Genomic DNA, 22510 nt, shown 5'->3' with positions numbered 1-22510 from the left:
CCAGGCTGCATTCCCCCTGGAGGTGCCCTGAGCAAAAACCCATTCCTTCTCATGGCAGTGTTCCAACTACTGCTTTATTTCAGGAGAAGTCCCCACCTTCAGCAGTCTTGATGAGATCTGATTTTCCAGGCTTCTCCAGTGAACCAAACTCATCCCATAGCAGAGTTTAGGAAGGATATAAATACCTGTCTCCCTGAAATGTCTCTCCTCACCCTGCGCTGGTGAACCAAAAGACCTGTCAGACTTATCAGGAATTATTTAATGAAGAGTTACCTACAGGGCCAAGGAAACCTGGTAAGTTTCAAAGGATAGGATTGAATTTACAATGAAGTGAGATTTTAGGCAGACTGATTCCCAGTCCTAGTTTGTGCACGTGAAAGAGCATTTCCAAACTGTGGCAGATAATTTCAATTTTACAGTCATGTACATTTTCAATCTTCTATCCAGGAAACACAGAGGAAATATCCAACTTAAAAATACTTGACAAAATCTTTTTTCTTTTTTTTTTTTTTGCTGACCAGCAATATTGCATTGAGAATCAGAACACTGGAATACAAATTTCCATTTTTTCCACTGCAGCATGCTGCTTCAACACCTGAACGTGTCTTATGCCATACAGACCAGATTCCTCTATTGCTACATAAGGCAGTAAGACTTCAAATTCCATGATGCAGTACCAGAGATGGAAATCGGGCAACAGGAGGGGTTCAGGGTGAATTTGCCAAGCTTCTGAACTGCAACTCCCATCAAGTGGTACTTCATTATCAAGAAATTACTGCTATTAGGAAGTAATGAAATAATTCAAAACCAAACATTACAAAACAGCATATTTTTTCACTGTTAATAAATCAAAATATTTCAACTGTGGGAATGTAAAATAATCCCAAACACTGTATAAATAATGTCAGAATAAAAAGGCACTCTAATATTTCCAATTAAAATTTCCCAGGATTGCTGTTGCACAGAAAGTATCAGTACTCCCCTACTTCAATCACATTGCCAAACACAAGGAAATGTCAAAACTGTAGCATTTCTCAGTGAACAGGACCTTCACATTTTATCTGAGTCCAAGGCAAGAGTGATCCTTTAATGTGTACTAATTGAAAGGCTCATGGTCAGACACAAAGTCAGAGGCTGCTTTCACAAACAAGAACACTGCTTTATGGGCAGCTGCAACAGAAGCAGTAACTGGACACCTCTGGCAGCAGAACCCACCACTAGGTCAGTCATGCTTTGATGAATTATGCAGCAACAATAATCTTTTGAACAAGCAGGATGTGACAGATTCACCAGCTCCTCCATTCTCTTTCCCTGCTGTTTAATAGCATCTGACAAATGCAGGGCTGCTGGATGATGTGCTTCTCAGCATGCCCTGCTTTGTACACCTCCTCAAACTCAGGAAGGATGTTCAGAAGCAAGAAGAAAGGGGATGTTCTGCACAGCACCATGCCAAGAGGAGAAACCTCTTTCACACTCCCCTCAGAGCATCATTTTCCTGAGCAACTGCAGTTGAATGTTCTACAATGAATGTTCTACTCCTGCATCCATGCACAGACAACACACAGAAGACCAGCACACAGACAAGCACAGCAAAATGGTCAATCTGCTCCTCCAGCAGCTGAAATTACAAAAAAACCCTGAGCAAAAAACCCAAAAAGCTCAAAATTAGGCTCATTATCTCTCTGATGGAGCTAGAAAGCCTTCTCTGGTACATTAATATGAACAGTCTTACGAGGAGTCATTATTACCCTTGGAGTACAGCACTGCAGCAATCCTGAGGGAATGAATCTTGACAACAGCTGACACTTACTGCCCACAGAGGCCCTGCATGATCAAGCAAAGGCAATGGCAGATCCAAACAAGTGGCACCTTTGCTGTTAGATGGTAAAACTCTTGCTGAAACTCCCCACTGTGCTCAAGCTCCAGTGAATTTCCATCCCTGCCTCACCAGTTATCTTCTCCTGACCTGCCTAGGGGTAACTTTTCATGATCAATTTAAGCTGCTGTTGAAAGGATCCATGTAACACCCTTCACCTCTCCCTGTATTCCTGCTGCCTTCCCTTCTGCTGGCCTGGGTGCTGGCATAGCTACAGTTCTTAAGCTGATAATGCAACAATACCTGGCACTCCCGCTTCCATTTGCAGTCAGATGGTCTCTGGTGCCATCTAAGCCCTCTTCAGAGCCATGTGACCCTCATCACTTCATGGGAATCACAACTTTTGTGGCGCAGAGTCCTCCCATGGAAGGTTATGGACCCAATGGATGTCTCTCCAGCACATGGCTGGCTGTCCTGGGCTCCCTTAGTAGCCCAAGGTGAGAAGCAGAGTCAAACCTCAGGTAAGGCTCATCACTCTCCACTGTACACACTTCCATCTTGGGTGCCTCACTGCATGGGCCAACACACATCACCTTATTCTAGTACGTTATCTTGCTGTATTTGTCCACAAATGAGAAGTGGTTTTGTGGTAAGTGTCATGGAAGAAAAGCTCTTGAGCTACATGATTATCATGTCTTCCATGACATCCCCCAAAACATCTTTGATTCCTTTAGTAAGGCTGCTGACTGTCCATGCCAAGGCAAAGAGCCAGAGTCACTCCTTAGGTCACAGATCCGTTCTCAGCCCCCGTTTCCCTCATCTCTTCATTCACAGTGCTGCAGATTTCTCACCTATCCCCCTCACTAGCTGGCAGCTAAGGAACAGCTCATGCCTGGTATAAAAGGATGTGTGTGCTGCCTGTGGGCTGACTGTCCAGCTGCTGTTAGGAAAAGGGGTGGCTTGAACTCCTATTAGTACTTTTTCTCCCTCTTGTCCCAGTGTATTCCATTCAGTCCCAATGAAACCTGTGGGAAGTTAGTGTCCCTGTTAAGATAGATGGCACAAGTTCACAATATGTTTCCCTTCAGACACAGGCCAAAAGAAAGGATGAGAATGCCATATTGTGTTTCTGGATGTGTAATCCCATGTCCCTGACACTTTTTGCTGGGTGTTTGTGTTCCACCCAGGCTTTATGGAGCCTGGAGGCATGTCAAAGCAGAGGCTGTGCTTATTGTAGATTAAGCACCCAATGAAAAAAAGGACTCCCAGCTCTGAGAAGACAGTGTATGGGATCTTCATGCAAACAAACTTAGGAACCTACAGTGGGTGTTTTCACACCATGGTTACAAGCAAGTAAACTGCTTGGCAATTCCTTACAAACACCCCGTAAGACAATAATTTTTCTGCCAATGCTCTAGGCTTCTCCATGAGCTCTTTATTTTGGCTGCCTGGTGTTCTCCCTCAAAATATGCTCCTTGAACATTATGTTATATTGTTAGAAATAATCAGAATTTCAATTTAAAAACCCAGCAGCCTTATCATCGACTTATCCTCTGGAGAGCACTGAAGTCTTCAATACTCTCCTCAACCACAGATAAGGATCATAGTTCTTGGCAAGAACCCAGACACTGATATTTGGTATAAATACCAGATTCTGTAGAGAGCTGCAATGTGTAATTCAATTACAAGTTGTGTGTGTAATTCAATTACCATGTAAATAAATTACTACGTAATAAAACTCCCATCAGCAACCACTAGTAAATCAAAAGCTGTAAAAAACTGCATCCAACACCATCATTTCCAAAGTCCTCTGATTACAGGCATTGTGTTTCCTTAAAGTTCCACTCCTGTGAAAAGCTGAGATTGTCAAAAATGTGTTTTTTATAAAAGGGCAGAAAGAACACTGCCTTAAAAAAAAAACAAAACAAGAAACACTGAGTAGCTAACAAATTCAGTCCAACAATGAGGTCCATACCACACACAATGTACTTTAGCTAACTGAAAGTGTGATTTTATGATGGGCTTAAGACAATTTAAGACTTTACTGTTGGCACTCTTCCCCCTACTATTCTCAGCTAAGTGTTTCCAGTGCTTCCCATGTGTCAGATGTAGATGCAAGCTGGAAGAGCTTGCTGAACATGCTGAAAAGAAACTCTCAGACCTCAGGAATAATAAGGATTGTGTCTTTTTGTGGCAGTCAGAAAACTAGCTTGGCTAAAATGTTCAATTTCAGACAGACCTCTTTTAATCAGTCGGTGCTTTTGCACAAATCTTCCTGGTATCACAAAGACATGGCAGGGAAAGCCAGTCAGAGATGAGGCAGAAGTCACACCAAAACATCTACACTGAAGACACAACCAAAGACAATGTGGGATCAAACCTTGAGGCATGGCTGAGCATTGCCACATTTGTGTCTCTGTAGACAATGAACAATATCAGCATTACAGCAAAGAACCTATTTGGACTTGGCAGGAGTGGAAAACTAGTTTGAATCTCATAATCCTTTCAGCTGACAGCAGCGTGTGGCTGAAAATAACTACCCCCTACCAGGTGATGGAAAAGGGAAGCAGGAATGGAAAGCATGCTTCATTGTCCGTGCTCCATCCTGGTCCCCTCTGATGGCAGTCAGGAGTCACCTGGTAAACATCTCATTAACATTTTATAAACTATAGATACAATTATTTTTTCCCCCCAAACTACAAACCAACAAATGTTGTACCCACAAAAACAGAGGATATCTACTGCTCTAGAATGTGGCATGCATGATTACCAAATGCCCCAGTTTCCACTGAGTGTGCATAAACAAATGGTATTTATTTATTTTTAAAAGTTCAGATGAAAGAAAGTACCCCACGATAATGTGCTATGGCCATGAGGAAACTGACTGTTGGCATTGGCAACATTCAGTAGAAACTGCCTTAATAGCTCCAGCCTCCACAAGTGTTTTGTTATTCGACTCGGTGACTCAGACGGCTTTTCCTGCTCTACCCCAACTAGTGCCTCTGAGTCAGGAGTTGCCATGGGACAGATTTATTTTTTTAGCTTCCCTCTTTGGGCTTTAACAATTCAGACAGACATAGCAACAATTTCTAGATCATTCTCATCACTGTACCAGCTGAACTTAAGAGTGCCAAGATCTTTCCTGCAACCCATTTCTCAGGGTTAAAACACCCACTAAATGGCTGCCTAGCTCCTTGTGGTTTTCTGGGACAGCAGCAGTAACACTTCCACGGGGGGAAATTTAACCCACATCACCAAATAATCCAATTTGACTTTCTCTGACGTATTTCCTGTAAGATTTTGCTACAACTGTATGGCACTCGATAGCTCAGTGTCTACCAAAGATTTCCTATGCTTCTGAAATATGCTTGGATTATTACAAATGAGGATGTATCTGGTTACAAGGTTTGATTATGACTCTGTGGACTTCAAAAAAGGAGCTAGAAAAAATTACATTGTCATCCATACACATTACTCTAGTCCACTAAACGAGTCCAGTTTTCATCTGCTGTATCTGTATGACAAGAAAAAAAAAACTGACTGAATGTGGTCATAAAAGAGTATACAAAACAACTGCAAACAATGTTTTGATAACTCTGGTGCAGTAACTGCTTAGGGTACACTTGCACATCCTTGATACAGAAATCCCAATCCAGCACCAAACCAGTAGAAAGTAATTAAGCCGTAGAACACACAGCTTGGTGCATGCTAAATGATCCCAAAGAGTGAAATTGATTTTTACAAAAACCAGAGATACACAGGTTACTCCAAGACAGACAAACTTTACCAGGAACCTCAGTCTCAACAAGGGCAATGCTATGTTTGTGGTCAACGCCACTTGGAATGCAAAAATCAAATCTAGGTTTGATTTCAAGATATGCATTCTTCTGTGCGTGCCCTTGCACATGGCTGGGCCTCATCTCTAGAGGTGCCTTCCAAGCTCAGCTCCCTGTGGATCAGCACTGTACTTTTCTATGCTGTATGCAAGCATTTGGTCCTTCAGCAGAGTGGAATCTGATGACAAGCAGTTACATAAATGTTTTGCACAGCCAAAGACTGCTGGGTTGCACATACCAGTGACATTTTCCCTCTTCCCCCTGCCAGAGTGGGAATCAGCATTGCATTTTACCCCTGGCATCATAACATAAGCCAGGCAAGATATGCAGAAGATGTATCATATTTTCCACAGCTTTATTTTCCACAGGAGCTGACACTTCAGATTTCATTACTATATAAAACACCTGAATTTGCAACACTGACAGATGCTGCAGGCTAAGGCTTTACATGATTTGGGTCCAATTTCCTCTTGCATTTTTCCTCATATTTTAATTAGTCTTCATTTTATAATAACAACTTCTGGAAATGCAGTATGATGCTGGCAAGCCTGTTGTAAATTGTTTTTATAATTGTATTTAATACAGTTAATTGCCAGCCATTGTAAAAGCATCCCTGTTCTCTATGGAAATAAGAAACAATATACTACAGTGTATCTTTGTATAGCAATAAAAGAATATAATTATATCCTTACACTCATTAAATGATGTTGTTTGGAGAAACAGACTTAGAAGATACCCAGTCCAGCAGTGCCTGGGTCAGAATCAGCTAGAACTAACCTAACTTAAAGCTGGCAACTATATTATGAAATTCAAGCTTTGTGACAGATTTTTCAAAGCCAAAATCAGACCCACTCCCCTTCCTGCTGCTGGTTAATTTTCATCACCTTTAACAGTTCATTGAAGACAGATTTTGAAATGATACACAAGTAACAGGAAGCCATTTCTCCCTGAGCTTTTGTTACAAGGCATCTCATGGTGGGTTGACCCTGGCTGGACACCAGGTGCCCACCAGAACCACACCATCACTCTCCTCTTCTGCTGGGCAGGGCAGAGGAAATTTAATGAAAGGATCATGAGTTAAGGACAGGGAGAGATCAATCATCACTTACTGTCATGAGCAAAACAGACTGGATTTTGGGAAATTAGTTGAATTTATTACCAATCAGAATCAGAATCAAAGTAGGAAAATGAGAAGCAAAATAAATCTTAAAAACACCTTCTTCCACCCCTCCCTCCTTCCTGGGATTAAGTTTACTCCCAGTTCTCCACCTCCTTCCCTGCAGTGGCCCATAGGGATGGGAAGTGGGGGTTACAGTCAGTTCATTGCATCATTTCTGCTGCCACTTCCTTCTCAGGGAGAGGAGTCCTTGCCCTGCTCCAGGGTGGGGTCCCTCCCATGGGAGAGAGTCCTCCATGAGCTTCTCCAACATGAGTGCTTCCCATGGGCTGCAGCTCTTCCCAAACTGCTCCAGGGTGGGTTCCTTCTGAGGACTGCAGGCTTTCAGGAACAGCTCCAGCACAGGCCCCCAAGGTCACAAGCCCTGCCACCAAACCTGCTCCAGCATGGGCTCCTCTCTTCAAGGCTCTGCAGGCTCTGGCAGGAGCCTGCTCGAGTGAGGGCTTCCCACAGGGTCACAAGCCCAGGGAGCTGATGTAGATGACTCTGACAAAGTGATGACCAAAGCTTGACCAAATCCCCAAACAACGATCTGAATTTATACCAGTGTAGGAATAGAATATCAAACAGAGCATTTATTAAACATGTGCAGTAACCCACATATTTTATATCTGCCAAAATAAACTCTCTTGTGTTCAATTTCCACAACCAGAAAGGGCGAAATTCCATGGGCTAGGAACATGGGTATGCGCAACATGGAAATAAAACTTTTAATACCCCAGCTCTCAGGTTTACCACAAATGAATATGAACACCCTAGAAGGACTAGATTGTTTTCTAGCTGCTGAAGGAAAGGCAGGGGAGCAGGGGAAGGTGAATTGCCAGCTTTCCAACTGCAAAGCAGGTGAGCGACACGGTCTTTACCTCACTGAGAAGCACAACCTGAACTACAGCGTGCTACTGGGTTCTACAATCTCAAAGGCTCTAAACTCTTCCAGAAACTTGCAGCTTATCCCACAGGACCATTTATATTTCATTTACCAACCTAGCTGGACCAGCACAAATGTGTATCCAGGCAGTTACCTATCAGGCTAAAAATAGTTAAAGAAAAAAAAATCATTCACTTCCACAATTATTTCTAAGACAACCTACTTATATTGGCTCCAAGGCTGACTAGTTGCGGAATACTTCAAATCATAGAATCATTAAGTTTGGAAAATACTTCTAAGATCATTGAATCCAATCATTAAAACAGTACTGCTCTGTTCACCACTAAACCACATCCTCAAGTGCCACAGCCACACAGTTCCAGGGATGGTGACCCCACCACTTCCCTGGGCAGCCTGTTCCAATGCCTGCCCACATTTTCAGTGGAGAAATTTTTCCTAATATCTAATATAAACTGCCCATGGTGCAATTTGAGGCCATTTCCTCTCATCCTTTGTGAATGTTACAAATGACAAAAGTCATGTTTCAAAACGTCCATTTCTGGTTTGGGTCTTTCTGAAGAGCCACTTTCATCAATGCAAAAATTAAGCAGAAGAGGCAATAAGCATCCCTCATCAAAATTCCTCCTCCCTAGTTGAAAATCATCTCTGAAACACATAGCTCAAACCAATCTGAAGATAATTAAAATTATGATGTATGGAGACTATTGTTTATTGTGCCGACCAACACGAATTAATTATTTCTTTGTGATTCTGACTGTCTGTATCCATATGCCACTTATGGTCTTTATATTTTGGCATTATGTACCTCAGGTAAAGGTCCCTTCTGTGGGTGTAAAGTGCCCAGCACAATTCTCTCTCATATAGAATTAGGGATTCCTAATGGAAATAAAACACCATAATTGAAAAGGTAATTGAAAATATGCAGAAAATGAAGGCTAATACATTTCCTAGATTAATGAAGAGCACACCAGTAGGCAGAATAACCCAACAAGACAAAGCACCTCCTAAAGAACAAAGGAAAAAGGGTAAAAACCAGGATTCAGGTAAAAAGAAAAGAAAAGGCATTCCTCTTCATTGAAATCATACTGCTGAACCTTTGAAAGCTGTAATACCTCCAGATGCATCGTTCTGCAGGCAGGTTTGACCTTTTTGTTCAACTCCATAAGACAAGGCAAAGTGGCACACAGTCACCCTGACAACAGCCACAGCGCAGCAGGCACCCGCTGCCTTTTCTTGCCGAAATACACACGCTCTGCAAACTTTGGTGCTCTTCCCCAAATTACCTGCTGTACAAAACCACAAATGTTAGATGAATGCTGCCAGCAAAAAGCATTTTTGGTTGTCTGAAGCTGGGACATAAGAGCAAAGAAGAAAAGAAGTGAGAGGCTGCCGAAAACCCAAGGTCCAACCAGTGCACCAGGCAGGGCTTTGAACTGCTGAAGCAGTACACTGACCACAATAGCTGCTGCCTTGTGCTCAGGGGAAAAAAGCACCAGAAATAGGCACAGAATGATCCTGCCACTGCCATTTAGCAGCCAATGAGGTTTTACTTCTGACCTGGGGGGGTCTGGAATTCCTGTACAACTTTGCATTGGTGCAAAGTCCTGTGGTCTTGCTCAGCTGCTGTGATGGAAGCTGTAGTTGATCCACCTGATAAGTCTTTCTTAACCTTTTCCTGGCATGTCTGTGGAAAACCACTGTCCAGTAGAGTTAATCCAGAAAGTGAAAAGATTATTCATTTGTTAAACACTGAAATTGGAGTCTTGCTAGTACTACCAAATAGGACCCCTGTAAAGCCAAATTAGCCTGTAATCCTTCTGGTTTAGATAAACTCCATTAGAACAGGAGCTTCAGGTGAAACAGCTGCAGGTAATGGAGTTTCTTTTCTTCATAGTGTGCAACAGCTTACTTTGTACTAACAGCATCATTGACTAGACTGCCTTCTGTCCTGTGAATGATACCACTTATTGAATCTTTTCCCCAAAGAAATTAAAAGGTTCAAATCACCTTTTATTTCCAATCTCTCTTCTCCAACAATCTTTCTTTAAAATACATTACATACCCACTACCAGCCTCTGACATGAAAGTATTTCTATTTTACCAAAATTCTTTTAAGTAACTGCTTCTCTTACTGTTGCAGTGTCTGACCAAACCAACCACACAAACCCCTCAAAAGGCAAAGCTAAATACTGCTACTTGTGAAGCTGTATCACTGTAATTTGCCCTGGAAGCAGAAAAGAGAAAGAAGGAGACTTTTCTGTCTCCTGAACTTGTGTGTCTTTGCTGGAATGATAATACCTCCTTGTACTGACAAATTACTGGTGTTGAAACACAGCTGCAATGGCCACAGACACAGCCCAGCAGTGGCCAGCAGGACGCTGAGCAGACCATAGATAACGTGACACACTGTAGCTGCCACGTAACAACAGATTCATTCCCCTGAAATACCTCATCTAATAAAAACCAAGGCTCACACATGTAATTTGCTGCCTTTATCTGTAAAATGTAGCAGCCATGCAAAGTTTTTAAGGGATTCAAATCAAGTTTTGAAATGAGAAATACTCTACTTGCACCTTGTCTTTTGAACTGATCTGCCTCCATTAATCAAGTAAGTATGAGTCACCACCCAAAAGGTGGAGGAAGTTGGCAGCATATTCCCCAAGCCATCATCTGGAACTGTGAGCTGAGAGGGTGGTGTGCCACACATCTGGTGTAATCAGGCAAACCCAATATGCTTTCACTAGCACAGAGAAGCTGATTGCCTGGATTTTGCCTCCCAATCATTTAAAAAACGATGCCTGACGGTGAGAATCCAGAAATCTATTCAAACAACAGAATTTAGGAAAAAGCTGCACTAAATTCTCTCTTTCTCAGACACACACACACACACCCTGAGCAGATGGAGGAGACACAGCGAGTTCCTTGCTAGTCCCATCAGCTCAGGAGTCAGACATTACGAATGCTGTCTCATCCAGCTCTTGTTGAAATCAATTAAAGCCCTTCAGTGAAGACCATGGAAAATAACCCTCTGCACACTTCAGCCAGAATGTGTGAATGAGAAAAAAACCTGACAGCTTTCTTGCCCTCTGATTTTCATGGTGCTTAGAGATCCAGATTATAAAACACAACTTGTCATCTTGGAATTTTTGATGTGCTTGCTTGGCATAAATAAAGCTCACATCTATGTGTGAATCAGGAAGACAGACATCACTTTGCACTTGGACAAGGAGAGATACCAGCAGTCATGCATGAATAAGCATTGCTGCATTTCAAAGTGCTGTGGATGCAGTGTGTTCTACAACCAAGGAAGGAGATGGAGTGAAAAAGTGCTCCTTGTTGCTTAAAAAAAAAATCATCATTTTGCAGTGGTGAAAAATAAAGAAAAAATAATCCAGACACGAGAATTTGTGTTTTATCAGTTGGATAACCTGAAAATCAACTGGCATTGTAAATATCTAGAAATATCTGTGGCACTTACTAGAGCAACTACCACCTCTGAAATAAAAAACCGACTTCACTGGAGTTGCTCTGAAGTGCTTTGTTGGCATCAGCTTACAATAAACATCCAATTATTCCTGCATTCCCAGCTCCAATGACATTCATCACTGCAAACTCCTTTGGCCTGAGGGCCCATTCACACTGGCCCACACAGTGTCTATAGATTTTGTTCTCATTTTGCCTTGTATCCCTGCAAGTGCCAATATTTAGGTCTTTACACATGGTTTGTATTTGGTCATAAATATTCAAACAGTTTAATTTTCTATACTGTTTCTAGACATAGATCCAAGAAGAGATCCAAGGAGGCTTTACTGTGTCAAAGTGAACTCTGTCAATAACACCAGGTTGATGTTAATAAATATTAGCAAGCAGAACAAAAGAAAATATAATAATCCCCTTTAAAAAAGAATCTCAAAGTCATACTCACTGCTGGTAGAGGACATACGGCTGTACTCAGACCTGCAAGACAGAGATTTAAATTAGAATGTATTAAATCTAAAAGAGATAATGAAAAAATTACCAAAGCTAACACACACAGTGCTTATTGAAAAAGTTTAATGCCCATTTAGCCCTATTTTGTACTAAGGGAATAACTGGAACAGGTTTTGAACACTGCTTCAGAAAAACTGGCATCACATGTGAATTTTGAAAACATGTAAGTAGAATGAGTAAATATGTAAGCAGAATGAGGAACTATGCTTTTATCTAGGGGTTATTCATGCTACCTAATTCTAGGTGTGAAAATAAAAGCTCAGAAGGAAGAAATAGTCTGCTTCAGACACAGGTGAGGAGCAGAAGTCTACTAGACTTTGACTCAGCTCCTCTCCTCCTTCACTTTATGTCCCTTAGATGCTGCATTTCAGTTTATGTTTTTGGAGAATTTTTCAGAGAACTCTACATGAGGAACAAAATTTTTATAATTCTACAGTCACAACAGTCAGAGAAGGAAAAAAAAAGAGAGCCAAAATAGAAACATTTATATGACAAAGCTTTTTGCTTTAGTAGGCCGTTTTCCTCTTGAAGACATCTCAAGAAAATTCTGCAGCCATTGGTTCTACTTCAGGGCATACTGGATTATCTGTGAGAAAGTCAGAGCAGTTGAGTGTTTTGAGCAGCAGTGCAATTAATTTTTTGGCTGCATATAACCCCAAACTCCTGCAAACCCCATTCTGAGTTGATTAAACATAGCCAGTTTATGTCCTGAAGATTCAGAAATAATAAGGTAAAACAAACAGGCCATCACTTATTATTTAAGGAAAAAAAAAAAATTCCACTGCTAAGGACCTACCTATGACCTTTGAGTGTTTGGGTTTGGAGTTCACAGCTACACAGCCTCTACCCTCACACTTACTGGGTCCCCAAAACAGACCCCATGCACCAGAGCCCCCTGCCACCCTAAACATCTGGCACGTGTGCCCTGCCGTGCCCTGAACAGGCAAAGGGCTCAGGGAGCCCTGACACAGCTCTTGGATGCAAACCCAAATTCTTGTTTTATGTAATAGTTGCAGCAAGTTTCCAACATTGCTTTAAATTAAAGGAATCACACGAGCCTTGACTCCCAAGAGATGGGTGTGGAAGTAGATACCATCTAAGCCTATCCTCAGGGTACCCTCTAGGCTCTCAGGCAACCAAGGGAATAAAGGACATCAGTCCCACATATCTATAGTATCTGCTTTTGATTTTAATGCAGACATATCTCTGCAGAAGAAAAAAGGAATTACTGTCATCCCCATATTTCACAGCTGTGCACTCAGTACTCTGCAGATCAGATGCAGAGTATACTGATTAGGTGAGAAGATGATGAGGAACTACCCCCAACTCATGCCAATCCTGCTGGACTAGTGAAAGATGACACAGCCTGAATTTTTCACAAAACTCATGAGAAAGGATTCACCATCAAGTGCCATGAAGTTTTCATAGTTTTTGGAAAGATCTGGGCAATGCTGGGGAAAGAGTTGCTGAAAGGGGCTTGCAGCTCTCCCTCACTCACTCTTTGCTAATCCTGTACCCCCAGCCACTTTGACAAGGCCAAGGAGCAAGGAAACATCTTTGTCTCACTGTCAGAGACCACAGGTCATTAGCAGCCACCCTCAGGCACCCCAGAGAGAGCTGCTCCACAGCATCTCCTCCATGAATCCAGTGCTACCCCTCCAACAATCACCCCAGGACCCCTATGTAGCTGGGAAGGGTAGGGGCAGTAATGGCATTGTTGTCCCAGATGTGGGCTCACTGCCCTGTGTGCAGCCCCAATTTACACCCCAAGATGAGGTATTGCCATTCCTTTTGTCTAGTTTGGGCAAAGCAGGGAGCTGGCCCACAACAGGCTGGGTCTCCAGTCATCAAAGCTTCACACCATTCGTATTTTAGCAAGCAAAGAAATCAGGGTTCATTGGCTGCCAGTCCCACAGCTCTGTTCCTGATCATATTCCACCTTTGCTTGGCTCCATGATTCACTTCCCATGCCAGTGACCAGCCTGTCTCAAGTCACTGGGCTCACTGAGTCAGTGGGCTGGGAGTCAGTGCTCACCATCTCCCCCAGGGAAATTGTTTTCTACCTAGTTAGAGCTGACTTCAGCACAGTTGCTGAAATTAGTTGGCTTTATTTGTTTCTTCCTTATCTTGTGAGTTCTGCCAAATGTCCTTGTGGCCCGTGAATTCTGTGTTCTTTGGGCCCACTATCAGCAGCACATCCCTCTCCCCAAGCTTGGCTAGCCTCCCCCTAGATCTGAGACCACTGAAGCACATCAAACCCTAAACTTTACCAGGGCAATTCTATTGACAGATAAATTCTCATTTATCTACCTAAAGCCTGGACATCAACATGAGCAGAGAAGGAGACCTTCTTGTTCCTGCTGCTGGGCAATGCACACACTGCTGGTCTGGCTCTGGGCAGGGACCAAGGGGAAGTGATGCCAGGGGCTGGCTAAGGTGCTATGCAGGCCATAAAACCACACAGTATTTTCAGCAGCAAGTCACATCAGTGTCACTTGGCACCATGTACATTTGCAAGGGTGTGAAAACTGCGGAACATGTCATTCTCCATAAGCCTAGAGGCACGCAATACACATCCAGCTGCCTCCAAGCAGCCCAAGCAAGAATTCATTTAGTCTGCACTTCTGTTTGAACACAGCCTGGGGCTGTCCTTCGATGTATCTGTGTTCAGCAGTTGGCAGCTAATTCAAAATGAATCTGCCCTGCTTGTATTTCGGATGGAAGCGAGACAACATTTTGCCTTTTGCTTACTGCAAGTTGGAACAGTATTCTATTACTTCACACTGTTATTTTATTATCCCAAAGTGCTGCAGGCACATTATAGGACATGGAGAACTAATGAGTCCTGAACTTAGGGACTAGCAGTCTATGTACATGCAGGACTTGAAAAATGAAACAAGAGGAAAAATAAAAAGATGGGGGGTAAGAAAGGAGGAGACAACAGCGTGCTTGGAGACAAATTGCAGAGACACATTTTAATAGGCTTTAGAATTGTATTGCAGGAGCTTTCTTGTAGTTCTAATATGGTTCAAACTAATACTTAATTCATGTTTGTTGCATAACTGACGCCCACAAATTAAAAAAAAAAGCAGTAATTAGGCTCAAAGGCTTATGTCAACCTCAGATACCAAAATGAGGGCAGTACCCTCCCTAAGCTCCCTCTATTGTCAATGAAAAGAGAGGTCTGAAGTATCTCTCCCTAGCTGTTGCCTAGATGAGAAGCCTACAGAAACCACATTTCTAATGTTGAAAACCCACATTTCTAAGGTAGAACCCTAGATCCTAAAACCAAATAGGATGAATATGAGTCTCTCTGTGGGCTCTCAGGGACAACCCGAATCACCTTTTGTTCTTCCTCCAGCTTATTTCTTTGCCTTGAATCTAGTCCTTGAGAACAAAAAAATCCAGTGCTAGCAAAGTCATTATTGTTCTCAAAATATTAGAAGAAACCATTCACATTCATGGCATGCATTGGTAAGTGGCTTACAAATTAAATTTGTTTTTCTTTACAGTCATCTATTTAGGACACTAAATTCTGAAGTTGGTATAAGTCTTTTAAGCTTTTTAGACCGACACACACAACATTCCCTTTGATAAAATCATGCATTAGAAAAATCAAGTACTGGAATAAACATCTCCTGAGGCATACAGGCTCTGTGGACATCAAGTAACTGTGTTCCTTTCTGTTCTTTTCATTCCTGTTTTAAACACTCTGAGTATTGGCTTCTATCATTTCCCTTGGAAGAGGATTTTCCCAATAGGATAACTCAAGAGTAAAGCATTCATATGCTTTAATGGTGACATCTGGGACCACACTGGGGCTCAGAGGTTCCAGGTCTATTTTGTGGTCTTGCAGCAAGCTATTTCCTCTGATAGATGTTAGATTATAGATAAAAGGAAAAAAACATCCATGACAGAAAGTGAACAAATAGAGGACTATTCCCCTCATAGGCATATAATGAGTAGAAAAGTTATCAAACAGGGTATTGAAACATTGTGAGGTACTCAAAAGGAAGGCTTATAGCTCAGTCAAAAGACATATCAGTCTGCAAAGAATGTGTGCTCAATGGTCAGCCCACCAGCAAAGAGGAGCTGTGAAGATGTCAAGAGACATTAAAATAGGAATGTAGAAGCTTGTGATCAAGGTGGGATCTCAGTTCCCATTACCATCCTTGAAGGATCATACTTGTGCATTATTAGACACAGTAAGAGCATAAGAGCACCAGGAGAACAAAAGATATGGAACAATCCTGTGAGATCTGCGTGCACCTCTCACTGCTGATTAGTGATACAGAACCTCAAAATATCCAAGAGAGGGAAGCATTCCACTGAATACCAGTGAAAGCTGCTAGTGCAACTTGCAGCTGCTGACTGTGGTACCTAAAACCACTGTAAGCCTGTTTCTTTGGGTAAGAACATGGCCCTGGCTCACACAAGCGATGCAGCTCCTCCAGCATCACACGGTGTTTGGGTTCCTTGGGCACACTGATCAGCTGTGGCACAGCACCACGTTAGCACAGCTACAGCGCTGACAGCTGCAGCCATAAACAAACAGTCCCAAGGGAACTGCCTGGGAGCCAGGCCAAGTGCTGTGAAACAGTCTGCACCTGTACCAGTAAAACCTCTCGCCTTCCAAAACATCCTGGCAAGCGGTCTGCTGGGAATGATCCCTCAGCCATGGCAACGGGGCAAAACAAGTTCCTGGCCCACGGTAAAACATATCCAGGAAGGACATGGGAGACAGCTAGATGGCCCCGTTCAAACTGATCCCATCAAACCATTTTAATCATTCAACAATGTGGACAATTCTGTCCTGTGCTCAGAAATACCCCTGAGTGCTGTTCAATGCTCTGGTGTGGCTGGGACCAAGGTCTCTGAGCCGTGCAACATCCCCAAAGGGGCTTGCTGTGTAAAACAAACACACCTCAAGTAATTCTAACATAATGCTACACCCCAATATGCCCATGGTCTCCATTGCAAGGGCTCCTTAATCCCACTCCCCAAAAGAAATAGTGGAAAGTTTACAATCTCTTCTGCTTTCTGCATCTTTGCTTGCCTAGGACCCATGGAATGGAACCTGCTGGATTCACATTTCCCACTCCTTCTCAACCTAGACTTGTGGCACTTTCGCTGTTTCATATTAAGTACTGTATTTAACAGCTTCTTTTCCTTCCCTCCCTCAGAAAATGCTCCACAGAGCAATGGGAGTATTTTATAGCAGCTAAAGTCCCAGGCATGAATTAGAAGATTTGGTTTATAGCTCTGTCTTGGGTTTCTTATCACCAAATTCCTGCAGGTCAGATTACAATCTGCTTCACTAATACCAGTCCAGCACAAATCTGTTACCCTCATGGTACTTCTATGTGTGCAGTCAAGATGCCTGAAATGGAATTACTCACAGCAACTCGTCCCTAAACTCCTTGCTCTGGATTTCTAGGAAAGCTGCAAAGACAGATGACAGATTCCCACTGGGCAGCTCTAACCACTATACTCCAGAGCTCCTTACCAGCAGCAATGTTTGAGACCCCACGTGAGAGACACCATTGTTGCATAAGGTTTGAAAAGTTGTTTGTCGTCTTCCAAAAAGCACTTGATGAGGCAGGACCACTCTGTGCTTTAGTGAGCACACCTGGCTGCACACCCTGCCCACCACTCCCTCACAGAGCACCCCAGAGGGGCACATCAGGTGGCATGTATCCATCCATCCCAGGCCAGGGGCTGAATTATCCTCTAAGGTCCTGGTTCTCTTAATTAACAACAGAAGAAGCCTGATTTGTACCAAGCATCAAACCTTCACACAGCTACATTTACCTGAGGTGAACCTTGCTGCTTGCTGGGACCTAAAAATTACGGGTATCAGCACAGAGCTCATGGCCTCCAGAATGTGTTCTAAAGTCTGTTTCATCCTTGCTGTCCGTGCCTTGCTCCAGTGCCTGGCACTCCCAGGTCTGCCTGCCCTGATGTTCAAACAAACATCTTCTCTTCATTGAGTAAATCTGGTTGGAAATGGTGCCTCAACCCCAGTTTGTAACAAACAGCTCAACTTCACATTCTTCAAATGTCAAATCAGAGACGACTTGAGTATCTGGACAGGATGTATCTGGACTGATGGGTCCGTACATGAAGCGAAAGTGTCAGCAAAAAAACTCACAGCAAAACAGCCCCCAAAACCTCAAACCAAGACAAAAGAAGCCCCAGGGTAAAAACAGGCCTTAAAATAGCTTTCAGCATCAGTGGTTTGTGTTCCTGAGTGTTTCTCATAGATGGATGAGATACGTGACAAGAGACTGACGTGTCAGTTTGAAGGACTGCCATCCAAAGTCCTAAGGGTTGAATTCCTTAAAGCCAGGAACATGAGACATGAAAGCAACCTCTCACCCCAATAAAGCATTCAACTATTCATTTGATAATTTACATGATCCATTCTGGCTGAGGACATACACGGATTACAGTGTTCTTGATATTTTTCCTCTAAGGGGGGGTACAACTTTATATATATACAGGCTGCCTTCTCTTAACAAGTGTATTTTCTGCTTTAGAACTTCACACCTTTTACTGAACTGTAACAATTAAAGAAAGGCTTTTTTGATCTGCTTAAGTGATATGTTAACAGAGGTTCAAATAATTTGTGATTTGGCCGGGATCACACATACAGCTAGGGAGAGGCATAAAGAAAACCAACAAACAAGAATAGAACACTCCAAAAATGACCATAACCTCTGCAAAATTAATTTGAGGAATGAGAGACAGGACAAAGTGTAAAGGAGGTGACAGGCACCATGAAAATGAATTGTAACCAAACAGCACTGGATTTTGCTAAATATATGTTACAAATAGTTGCTGCATGGTACAGTGTCATAAACTTCAAACTTCAAAATCCCTTCTTTCTCTGTTTTGCAAGGGATTTCTCTATATTTTGTCGAACTGTTTTGTTACACTTGCCTAATACCAAAAAATACTATACCATTCTTCCTAAGATTCATCAAATACTCAACAATTAACTACTGTTTAATCCAGTTTGCATCATCAATATTTAAATTTTAAACTTCTACAAAAGCCCACCCCACCTGGTACTTCAGCAATGTCTCCCCACTTTCTCAAAAAGATTAATAATTTATTTGAAATACAAGTGGGTAAGTTGCAAATTCAAATAAAAGTTATAGCTTCTCAAAACTTTAAATAATTTTAAAGTGAGGAAAAAAATTACATGTTTAGGCAAACTTTGAGGCAATCATTAATCTAATGATTAAAGTGTGAACCTTTTAAGACACGGGCTCTTACAGCTGTCTAAGTGAAGTTCTGCTGGGAACTATCATGGATGTTGAAATGTTTAGAATGTTGATGTTTAGAACAGAGAAACCACCTGGTTTTCCACAGTCACTTGGGATATTGGTCCTGAATGCAGTGAATTAAGCTGATGCTTTGGCCTGGATACCAATGGTAGCCAATCTGTATCAATGCCTCAAAATCAGGCATGCCTAACAACCTCCAAAATTGTCCTAGTTTGTTGTCTTTGCTCTGCTGTTGAAAAACAGTTAAACAACAGCATTTACATGGTTTGTAAAATGAAGAAAATGTTAAAATTAATATTTCGACAATTCATTTTAAGTAACTGTTATTTTTCTCACTTTTTTCTTTGCTATTCAGCTACAGTTCTGGAAACGTATACATTTCTCATCCCTTCAATCTTTCTTCCTCTTGTTTTTTCCCTCTGTTTTCTTTCTAATAAAAGACCAAAGAAAGACTATTTTATTCTTCCTAAAATGCCAGGTTTTATAGCACAAATCCACTACTGAAACTATTACCAGAGAAAGCTTTGTGTCCCATAGGTCTGGACTAAAAGTTTTCAGTAGCAGATTAAATAAGGTGCTTATACTAAAAACTCCCAAAATATGTTTCCTGAGAAGATACAACTTGTATAGGCAAAGTCTCCCAGATTGAGGATGGTCGAACTATTTCAAATCTCATTAATAAACAGCCAATATAAACTAATTGGCTTATACGTTCTATAGCCTTTATTTAGGTACTTGACAACGCCAGCTCAATCCATTCTTATTGGATTCAGGAACTCCAAATATGCTATTTTTGTTCAGCAGACTCTTTGCCAACCCTATTTACCAAGGCAAATGCAGTAAGAGGAACATATTTTCTAAAGGATTAGGAAAATGAAGGCTTTGAATTGTAATTGATCTTGCCTTTAGCAGAGAGTTTTGCCTGCTTTTGTAGCTGGCAGCCACAACAAAACCTTAAGCAACATATGCCCTGTGGAGTACTTGATGTGTTCAATTTGTTAGCTGCTCTAAGCAGCTTCAGCAGCCCGGGCTCCGTGTAAGAGCTCACACATCATGACGTACCATCGCTGAGATGACAAGGGCGTGCAGTGCCTGGAGTTACCACAGTCACTATCCACTATTGTTCCCTGAGTGACAGAAAGCAACCACTCCATGCAAAACTGGCACTGAATCACTCTGACAGTTGTTCCTCCTTATTCTTTCAGAGGATGATTGCTGAAGCTCAGAATAGTTAATTATTATTATTTTTTTTTACCATTGAATAATTGGAGAAAAAGGAATACTGTTCAATTTAGCAATAGCTGTGATGGGACTGAGACAAAGCAAATAGCAGATCTTCTGGTAACAGGGAAAAGCAAGTGCTGTGAACAGTTGGTTTGGTGAGAAAGCTGAAACATAAACATTGTGAAAGAGACATACGCAACATGTTTATCAGAATTAAATAGTTGCTAAACAAAACTAAAAATAATAATTGAAATGCAGAGACCCATTGCTTTTCAAAATAAACGTCAGTGCAAAGCACTGCAGCTATTAACTGCCATATGTCGTTGTTCAAATTCCTCAGGCAGACTCTTCCACCAACCTACACTTTCCAGTGTCATGCATGGGACAGAGACACTTCATAAAATCATCAGCTTGAGCACCTCATCAACACCAGACACAAGCAGCTGTCACACTGGTCCCTGAGGTCTAAAGGCTAATGTCACCAGCTGGGTCAAATCCTTCCAAGTGCCTGTCCCAAGGAAACCCAGGTTTTTTCATTCCAGATAAACACAGCAAATTAAGAGTGACTTGACCAATCAAGGGGTTTTTGAGCTTTGAACCAGGCATGAGTTCACTGATTACTTTGTCTTCCTTTTACCCATGCCCCTAATGGGGGCTAACCTATATCTGGAAAAGAAGCCTGGATTTTTTCCTTTGAACTTATGTCACATAAAATATTTTAAAGTTTTACTGTTAGGTGTGCCGACAATACAAGGGTCTTAACTTCTCAGACTACAGAAGAGATTAAAAAATAATTTAAATTACTAGCTGGATGTATGAAAAACAATACCATATGCCATTTTCACCTTTTAGATTTTTATTTGTAATATTGCTACTTCAGTTTTTGTGTGATGCACCTGACACCACTGTGCAAAGAATTAGTTTTACAGTTTTGCCAGAGTCAGACTAGAGGACAAAGGAGATGCACCAGGCAAAGAGCTGGAGGAGCAAGGAGTGAGGAGAAGGAAGACTCGGGAAAGAACAGCCTCAGCAGGAGTATGCAACCTCCTTTTGCCGTTCTGGAGCCACAGGACGAGCAAAGGCTCACTGCCATTCCTGACAAAATCCCATGGCAGCAGCATGTAGAACAGGCTTGAAAGCACTTCCCTTTCTCTTCCACAGAGATGGGCTGAAGGTGTGAGCTGAATGGGTGATCCCATGGATCCTTCTTGCAGCTCCATTAACTTAGGAGAAGTCATGCAGCTAACAAACACAGCACACCTCTGGCATCATGGTCTGAGATGGCACTCCAAGCAAAGTTTACAGCAGTTCACAGGCTAGCATGGAGAGTATCACAAGGAGAATCATGACAACAGCAACCCGCTTTCAGGGTGCCTGCAAATCAAACTTGCTTTTGTAGAAGGCTCTCAATGGTCCTTCTGAGGAGTCAACTCTCTCTGCCTGATGCTGTCTGGGTGTCACTGCCAGAAGGAGAGGATAGGTCCCGGACACGCTCCCAGGCTATCCTCAGCCGCACTGTCCCTGGGATACAGGATTGGTGCGGCACCAAGCCCTGACCAGCGCATCTGCAGCCCGCGGAGCCGAGCGCGGGCCGCGCCGCCGAGCCATCACCCCGTGCTTTGGAGCTCAAACTTAAAGCTCACAGCCACGACCTGTCCGTGGCTTCCTCCCCGTGTGCAGCAGGAGAACGGTGGGGACGGCTTCACCGAAGGGGAACGCGAACTCCCGGAGGCAGTCGGAGCCTCCCCGGGAGTCACGCCGGACCGAGTCCCAGGAAGGCAGGAAAGACAAGGGAAGGCAAAGCAAGGAGACTCGGCGCTGAGCGGGATGCTGCCGGAGGGAAGCTCTGCCCGGGACGCGAAGCCGCCGCCCCAGCCCAGCCCCAGCCCCGCCGCTGCCGGGACGCGCTCGGCGGCGGCCGCCGGCAACAAGTGCAGCCCCTGGGGCCGGCGGGAGCTGCGCCGGGGCCCGGGAGAGCCGCCCGCACTCACCCGCCCGTCTCCGCTCCCGAGTCCGCGCACTCGTCCTCGCCGCCGAGCTGCTTCTCCATGGCTGCGGCGGGGCTGGGGGACGCCGCGCCCGCCCTGCCGCCCGCCGAGTGCGGCAGAGAGCAGCGACAGCCAGAGCAGCGACAGCCAGAGAGCAGCGCCCGCTCCGCCGGCCCGGCCCGGCCCCCGCCCCACGCCGGGGGAGGCACCGCCCGCCGCGCCCGCTCCGCGCAGCGCCCGGCCCGCGGGCACGGGCTGTGTGTGCCCTGTGCTGGGACACCGCGGGAACGGGCTGTGT

General features: G+C 43.3%; 1 protein-coding gene across 1 annotated transcript in view; it reads right to left on the bottom strand.

Annotated features, from left to right (window-relative positions):
- FAM124A (family with sequence similarity 124 member A) overlaps positions 1-22274 on the bottom strand; it is a gene marked incomplete at both ends in the record, with an annotated part of 36547 nt that extends 14273 nt beyond the window's left edge. Inside the window, 2 exons of the mRNA XM_084224603.1 lie at positions 11644-11675; positions 22216-22274. Of these exons, the coding sequence (XP_084080729.1) occupies positions 11644-11675; positions 22216-22274 (91 nt within the window). The remainder of the gene's footprint in view (positions 1-11643; positions 11676-22215) is intronic.
- Positions 22275-22510: the final 236 nt, after the last annotated feature.

This window comes from Fringilla coelebs, assembly GCF_963513975.1.
Source record: "Fringilla coelebs genome assembly, chromosome: 2".
NCBI classification, from domain to species: Eukaryota; Metazoa; Chordata; class Aves; order Passeriformes; family Fringillidae; genus Fringilla; species Fringilla coelebs.
Note: the sequence above shows the minus strand (reverse complement) of the source record. Positions and strands in the feature narration are given on the sequence as shown.